Source organism: Trichoderma virens (genome assembly GCF_000170995.1).
Source record: "Trichoderma virens Gv29-8 chromosome Unknown TRIVIscaffold_89, whole genome shotgun sequence".
In the NCBI taxonomy this organism is placed as follows: domain Eukaryota; kingdom Fungi; phylum Ascomycota; class Sordariomycetes; order Hypocreales; family Hypocreaceae; genus Trichoderma; species Trichoderma virens.
Window position 1 is genome coordinate 1,180,388 of NW_014013660.1, and position 7,868 is coordinate 1,188,255.

General features: G+C 52.0%; 2 protein-coding genes across 2 annotated transcripts; one reads left to right on the forward strand and one right to left on the reverse strand.

Moving 5' to 3' along the window:
* Window positions 1-1,809: 1,809 nt before the first annotated feature.
* Window positions 1,810-4,135, forward strand: TRIVIDRAFT_75830 (uncharacterized protein; the record flags this gene model as incomplete). The annotated part of the gene is made up of 6 exons (XM_014095985.1): window positions 1,810-1,857; window positions 2,230-2,389; window positions 2,458-2,511; window positions 2,751-2,813; window positions 2,999-3,217; window positions 3,525-4,135. 5 exons carry the CDS (start codon window positions 2,305-2,307, stop codon window positions 4,133-4,135), a joined length of 1,032 nt encoding a protein of 343 aa, XP_013951460.1.
* Window positions 4,136-5,870: 1,735 nt separating this feature from the next.
* TRIVIDRAFT_137514 (uncharacterized protein) lies at window positions 5,871-6,871 on the reverse strand (the record flags this gene model as incomplete). The annotated part of the gene is made up of 2 exons (XM_014095986.2): window positions 5,871-6,382; window positions 6,538-6,871. The coding sequence occupies 2 exons, from the start codon at window positions 6,869-6,871 to the stop codon at window positions 5,871-5,873; spliced, it is 846 nt and encodes a 281-aa protein (XP_013951461.1).
* Window positions 6,872-7,868: the final 997 nt, after the last annotated feature.

Consider the following 7,868-nt stretch of genomic DNA (forward strand, 5'->3'; position numbering starts at 1 on the left):
AGAAGGGATGAGAGAAGCAAAGCAGTGTTTGGTTGATACGAGGGCATAAGGGGGATGTACTATGTAACAGGCAGAAAGAGGCAATGGATGTGGACGGGGAAGACGGATTACTCCGTAGAAGCCCCAAATGGGCAGGCGGGCGGGCCGGGGGGAGGCGTTTTTGATGGATCAGTTCAATTTTTGATGTATTTCTTTCTTTTCTCTTTGGGCGGTGGTGTAATACTGTACCTGTACTTGTATAATCCATCCATTCAAATCCATGAACAACAGAGGTTGCTGTTTAGATGTACAGTACATATATCCTGTTCAATTCTTTACGTACAGTTACACCATGGAGCCACGGCAGCTGTCCAAAGGGCCTCGGTAAGGCTGAAGAACACAGCCCAGTCATCAAAGCAATGGATGTTCAATGATGGCCTCAGCTCTCCTGCTCCGGCGGGTGGCTGCTGTAGCTCCCCCGGGCTGCACCGCACCGTGCTGGATCGACTTGTACTGTTCCGCATGACACCCTGAAAAACGCCCTAAAGCGCCATCGCCATGGCCCAGCTGCGAGACAAGTCGCCGAAGGCAAACGGGCCGTGTTGGCGGGCCCAATGCTTTCATGATGCTTCGTTACATTACCTAGCAGGTACTAAGTGCTAAGTATGTGTTCTAACCATCATCTCCTACATACGAGTATACTAGGTAGTATACTCTCCCTAGCATAGGTACCTCTTCTTGACCGTTCCCTTTTTCTTATTTCCCTCTGCTCGCCTCTCCGCCCCATCTGCGCCAAGATCGAGCCATCCGTGGTGGAGTTGCGGAGCAGCAGCAGGTAGCGGTACAAGGGCCAACACGGGTCCTGGTACTCGGATATGACAATTGATGGCACTGGGCCTGTTTTCTTCCTTTTTTCTTCCTTTATCCATTCTTTCGAGCGTCAGGTGGTAGTAGAGTTGTTGTTCCTAGGGCCAAGCCCAACTGATAACCAATAGATGAACGCTTTGAGACTTGCCTGTGATGCTCGGAGAGTTGAACCCGCAGTTGCAGTTACAGTTACAGTAGTTGGACGCGGATCAACCAAATTAATGCAAGAATCCCTTGTCCAACAGGCAGAATCCAATGACAATCCGCAGGGTCCCGTAAAAAGGGCTCACCCAATGCAAATCCATACAGTGTGCTGTAATCTTGAAGACCTTGATGGATTTTCCATCCGATCCAATTGATTACATGTACATGTAGCCTCTTCCCAGCGTCCGATAGGCCTGTCAGCCACTGGCCGCAGTGGGCTGCTGCACTGTACTACTAATGTACATGCTGCTTGTACAGGTACAGTGCAGTGCTGACCATGACACCTGCCTGTGCTGCGCTCGCTGCATCCTCTGGCCACTTTCAGTTCATGTCAAGGTTTTTTTCCCCTTCTCCCCTCCCCCTAAGTAACTCGCATTTTTTTCCTCCCCCATCGCGAATTCTGCAGATTCTTCACTCCCATCGTTCCGCCTGGCCGCTGTGTAGCGCCGCTCTCTTTTTTGCCCCGTGCTTCTCTCTCCTCTCTTCTCTCTTCTCTCTTCTCTCCTCTCTCTTCCCTCTTCTCTTTAGAAATTCTTCAGTAACTACAGCACCTTGTCCACCAGACAATCTGCGCGCTAAGCCGGTTCCCGCAGTCCAGAGCTGGTTTGGCTCGGCCCCGCTTCGTCTTCATTTCTCCCGAGACCCCTTTACTTGACGATTTGACGCCTCTGCATTTTCGTCGCGCCGCGGCTTTTTTTTTTTTCTTTTTTTACTCTCCCTCTGCTCGTCCTCCTTCGCTTTGCTGCCGCCCGACGAATCCCCAGCCGCCGCTCAAGTCAAGGTCCCAGCTCCTTGTTTTCTCCGGGGGTGAGTGTCTGTCTGTCCCGTCTCGTCTCTGCTGTGCCCCGGCCGTGAGGCTGAGCGGAATTTGCTTTGCCACGACGTGCCTCGCCGGATCGCTTGATCCAGGCCCTCGCTTCCCCTCTACAGGCCTCTACGGGCCTCTACGGGCCTCATCGGGCCTGGGCTCGCGGCTCGCTGCCCACAAGTCACTCTTGGAGACGTCGCATCTTCAGCGCCCACCCCGGCTGCCGCCTGTTCCAGTTCCAACTCTCTCGGCCGTGGGGAAACTGATATGACGACGTTTTCCATTATCCATGGCCCCACAAATTGCATTTGACCGCAACTTTTGATCGATTTTATCTCGCATCCTCACCACTAACACCTTTGGATCTCTAGCCCGCAAGATAGCCGTCCATCGCCATCGCCGCCTTGTCTTCGTCCCTCGACCGATTCCTGTCCCCGACGCAAACAATGTCCTACTACGACAACCCCCAGTGGTCGGCTCCGGCCCAGAACAACTGGGACCACCACGGCGCGAGCACTCCTGTTCGCGCAGGTACGTTGCGCGCTCTCTCTGTCTGTCTCTTGACGTGGGCGCCGTGACTAACGAGTTGATGCCCGCAGGTGCCAACGGACCACAGCCGCAGGACGACTTTGCATTTTCGTATCAATTTGATGGTACGTACTGACTGACGGGTGGCGTTTCCGACCCACGATGCAAGACGGGGCAATTGTTTGATGCTTGTTTTCTGGGTTGCTATCATTAGTGCGCCAAATATGCCAAAACTGTCAAAGCTGCCACTTCTGCCCCCATAAAATATTGACTCTTGCGACGGCCCCTTGCGACCCTCTTGTCCCCCGTCTGGTCGATTTTTGACATGATTATTGGGGACAGTTGCTAACGTGTTGATTCATAGAGGTTGATCGTGCCCACGAGAACTTGCAGAAATCCGGCAAAGGCTATGTCATGGGTGCGCGACGTGAGTTTTCCATACCCTACTAGCAGTCGCTGGCTACAAAAGAAGAAGAAGAAGAAAACAAGAACCAAAACCCCCTCTTCTCCTCTCACTCCCCCCCTCTCCTACTTGTAATAGGCAGAGAAGGGCCTCGAGCAGGCCCCCAAAAGAGTCCTATGGCTAACCGCGTAACTGTCCCCCCCCTATAGATGGTCGAATGGGTGGTCCTCGTGCTCACTCCGTTAACAACTTCGATGACGCTCGTGGCCCTCAGGGAGCAAACCTCCACAATTTCTATGCTGCCCAGCGTCACCAGTCTTCTCGAGGCTCCAACGAGGCGGAGCAGGTCATGCAGGCTAAGAGAAGGATGGCAGCTCAGCGGGAGCGTGAGCTTCGAAACCTCCACACGGAGCAGCAATATCAACGAAGTAGGCCTCCCTCAACTGTGTAGCACTTCCAATCTTCCTATTCAAAGAAGTTCCCAAGCCAGAAAAAAAAAATAATTAAAAAAAATGTTATTGGCCAATGGGGTGGTTCAAGATGGACACCTGCCTGTCCCGCCGAGTCTTTTGTTTTTTTCTCATCCCGAGCCGTTTTGTCGCCGGAATGGCTGTTTCTTTTCTGAGATGGCATCTCAGTTTTGTTTTCTCTTGTCAATTGTCTGCGTCGTGTTTATGGTTCAGCGTCGAGGATGGTGGGCAATACGTGCTAACGTCTCTTTTTCTTCTGACGTAGGTGTCTTGTCTGATGTTGCCACCCAGCAGGGAAACAACAAGCATATGACGGAGGAGGAGACTCGTGAGCTCATTGCTCGCCAGCGCAGCGCTCTGTATGGAGAGGGCAGCTTTGCCGACAAGGGCGGCTACATTGACGAGACTGGCAATATCCGCGCCGGAGCCCCTGGTCCCAGCGGCCCTGCAAGCCTGCGAGGCCACTCTCCCCTCACCTATGACAGCATTGGCCGCGTTCCCCAGGACGTGGGAACCCCGGGATCCGGTGTTGATATCAGTGCGGCTGATGTCGGCTCGCGACCTCAGAGCACCACTAGCCCTCAGACCGCTGGACCGACCAACAAGGTGTTTGACAACGCCGTCGGCTCCCAGAGCCGTACCAGCACGTCTAGCCCGACCAACGCCTCTCCTCCCCGCGGAGACTTTGGACCTGGCTCCAAGGTTTCTCAAGGAGCCGCCGTTGCCCCCATTGGAACTCGTCCCACTGGAACACCCACGGGCAATGCTTCTGCCAAGCGCTCCAGCACTCCTCACACTGCAAACGGTGGCTGGGGCCGCGGTAACGGAGTTTGGGGCCAGTCTGGCCTCGGTGCTCAAGCCAGCGTCTGGGGTTAAAACTCAGTCGGTTCATCATTTGCGGCGGCGTTGAAAGGTGGTTGTCACTTTTTTTTTCTTTTTGTCATTTTTGGCTGCAGGAGCAAGGAGAAGAGCAAGTTGAATTGTTGCATTAGTAGAAAAAAACAAAGGCGCTGGGGAGGCAAGGGAATGGATCCATTGGCATTTTCGTTCGGTCATTTTTGGTCAAGGCGGTTGATTTCGGTCTTCGCGTTTTGTTTTTCGCTGGGTAGTCTTTGGTACGATATTCGGCGAAGAAAGGTATTGCGAGGCATTTCCGGGCGATTACGACAAAGGCAAAAATAGGGGGAGGCTTGCTCTACTCTATACCTGGGATCTGGAATTGGGATGGCCTGTTGGGTGAACTCGACAGAGGAGCAAGGGTATCCGGGTAGGAGTTTATCTTGCTTTTGGCGCAGGATTGGGACTGGAATGAGGAGTTGCGTCCTTGGTTGCGACAACGGCGTATCCTTTTTTTGAGTTTTGGCGACTCGATTTACACATGTGATGGTGGGATTACAAAATTGAACAGAGCGTTTGGAGAGAGTTGGCTGCAAGACGGGAAGGGGATGGGTTTGGCTGGAGTCGGCTATGGAGTAGTTCATTTGCTGGCAGGGAAACAAAATTTGATCATCACTATCCGGGACACATGGAAAGGCGTTCCATTGGGCTACCGGTGAGACTGGCAAAGATGGAAAACAAAATACACGACATGCGACTTGGCTGGTTGGGATTTTGACTTGAGGACATGGGAATGGAAGATGTCTGGTGCTCAAAAAGGACCCGAAAAAAACAACAGAAACAACTACCAAAAAAGGCACAAAAAAACAAAGACATGAAAACGCGGGTGGAAAAAAGAAAAGGGGCAGTTGAGCACGAAGCGGAACTGGGGGGGGGGGATTTTGGGACTTGGCTTTCCTTGTGTGGTTTTCACTTTTCCTTCTCTTCTCTACTGGGCGGCTCTGGGAATAGGCTTGGGCTCTTTTTAACGGAATTCTTTTTTTTTTTTTTTTTTTCTCTCTCTCGAGGGACTGGAATGGGTTTACTTTACTTTATCAAGGGGGGTTGCTTTCACTGTTGACAACGGTCTGCTTCCTTTATATACTTGGGAATTACAGGCGCAGTCACTTGATGGAGGGGAAAGAACGATAATTGGGGGAAATTTATAGGAATTTTTTTTTCTTTTTTAGTTGCAAATGCTAGCAAAGATAATGGGTTGGGAAACGTGCTCGATTTTTTTTTTTTTTTGATTTGATTGTGTGAGTTGATGATGGTGAGGAGATTGGAACAGGGGGTTTTCTTGTCTCTCGGGGGAACACGTATTGATATTTTAATATACCAACAAGTTATCATGATGAATGAATCAGGAAGTGGTTTATGCTATCCAGCATGGTGTGTATCCCGAGTTACATTGGCAGTGTTATAACATGTGGTTACTTACATACCTAAGGTAGGGACTCATGTCAGAACTAGAAGAGGGTAGCAATAGAGTTACATTGGCAGTGAGTGTTATAACATATGGTTATTTACGTACTCATATCAGATGAGTACTGTATAACTTATGGCTATTTACGTAGGTACTCATATCAAGGCAGCGATAGTAGCAGATACTTAAAGAACCAGGCATATAAAAGGTGTATCTCGCTGGGGTATTGGATAACCAAGTTAGGGTATGATAACCTCCCCCTAAATAAATATGTACAATATATTCCTCTTCAGCATCACCAACATCGTATCACAGCATCAATAGCTTAGCCCCTTCATCCAAATCCATCACATCATCCGCACTCGTCGCCTTGCCGCCCCAAACCACAGTCCCTCTCCCATCCACCGCAAACGCCCCCGCCTCCTGCCACTTACTCCCCAGCTCCGTCAAAGAACAATTACTCTCCGCCTCGTCCTCTCCCCGTCCTCTTTTCGCCTCCGTATATCTGCCCGTCGCCTCACGAGCACCGCCTCGCTGGATGGCCCCCACCACTTTCTCTCCCAGCCAGCCCGTTTCCTTCCACGATTGGACTTGGGTTGATGGGCTGAGGACGTACCAGATGCTGCTTGCTGTGCCGAGGCCCCAGGCGGCGTAGATGGAGCGCTCCTGGTCGATGACGATCTGGACGTTCCATGAGCCGCCGAGGAGGTCGATCCACTTGTATGTGGCTCGTTCGGACGAGTGTGAGATGGCGATGCAGGTGATTGAGCCGGCGTGGCGGTTTGCTATTGCGCGGAGCTTGAGGAATGTCTTTTGGGCAACTGTATATACATGGTACATCTTTTGTTAAACGGGCTTATACTTGTGGAATTGTGATGTATGGTAAATGGGTACATGGATAGCAAGAGCAGCCTCACCACTCAGGGCTATATGGGCTATGACAATGACAACAACGGTACTGGGTCGTAGGACTTACAAGCACAGCCAACACACCTCATAAATACAACTAGGCATTTGGTCCTCCCTCCCAGCTGAAGCCTCCTCTGCCGATCCAGCGGCGCGACCTGTCCGATCCGAGGCACCGGCGCCGGCTTTACCGGCGGCGGCGGCGGAGCAAGCCAAGGGTGGACTCTGAGCGGCAGCGACGTGGTCGACATCCATGTGCCCCAGGCGCCGCTCTGGGTATCCCCGGTGCCTGTGCTTTTGCCTGTGCTTGTCCGCGGCGGTGCGGTGAGCGCTGACAGGTCCAGGGCGTCGCTCGAGAGGCCGACCTTTTTCAGGGCGAGCTTTGTGGTGAGGCCAGAGAGCATGGTTTGAGCGTGCTTGTATTCCCGGGCAAAAAAGAGATGATGTGAGACAGCGTCGTATCAAGCACCCACTTAAAGCATCCAAGTCAACAGCAGATGACGAAGTTGTCCTTCGCGCGACAAAGATCCGTCGACGAATGAAGGAAAAAAAAAAAAGTCCTTTGGTAATTCATCCCTTCATCTCATGCGGCTGCTTGCTCTCTTACCCCCGTGCTTGGTACTGCCACTAGCAGCGCCGTCATCCTGTCAAAACCTGTATCCAAGAAACAAACCTGATACAGGGGCTCCGGGGCTGTTCCGACGCCAACAGTATCAGAAACACTAGGCTCTCCAAACATTTTGCTGTAGAGCACCAACACCCTACTTGTTCCTTCATTTTCCTTTTTCTCTTGGCCTCCAAGTAAGATGGAATTTCGGCTTTCAGGGGTCCCGGTCAGGGTCCCTGAAAGCAGGGTCTGCCGATTGGTTGGCGCATTGCGGAGGCCAACCGCATGCCTGGCTGAGAGACCGAAAGGGACAAAATGTTTTGTGTGTTTTTATGAGCATGTCTGTATTGCTCCGTCAAGTAGAACGAGACCATCCTAGCCAGAGCATAGGGTAAGCCTCTCCAGAGACTTGCTGCACAGCACCTCTTGGCATTGCTAAAGACTGGCAGTTTCACAACCACTCCTGCAAGAATCAGAGGTCACAAGAGTGAGATAGGCTCGGCCATAGTGAGGCTTCTGTGTGAAAAGTTGGTCTGGGCACTCTGCACGCCCACTTGCATGTGGCAGATGGGTTGCACCAGCCTCTCCTCGAAGCAGCACAAGGCCCGTGTTACCGCCAAAGCGAGGCGCATATTGCGGTAGGGCTGAACGGAATGAGAGGCATGACGAACAGACAGATCGGCAACGAGTCTCGCACTGGCTGCGCCTCACCCGGCCTGACATAATATGGGTTTTCATAGAGCGGAATGGAGATGATATCAGCTGAGAGTGTCTTGCAGAGTGTAGCCTGAAGT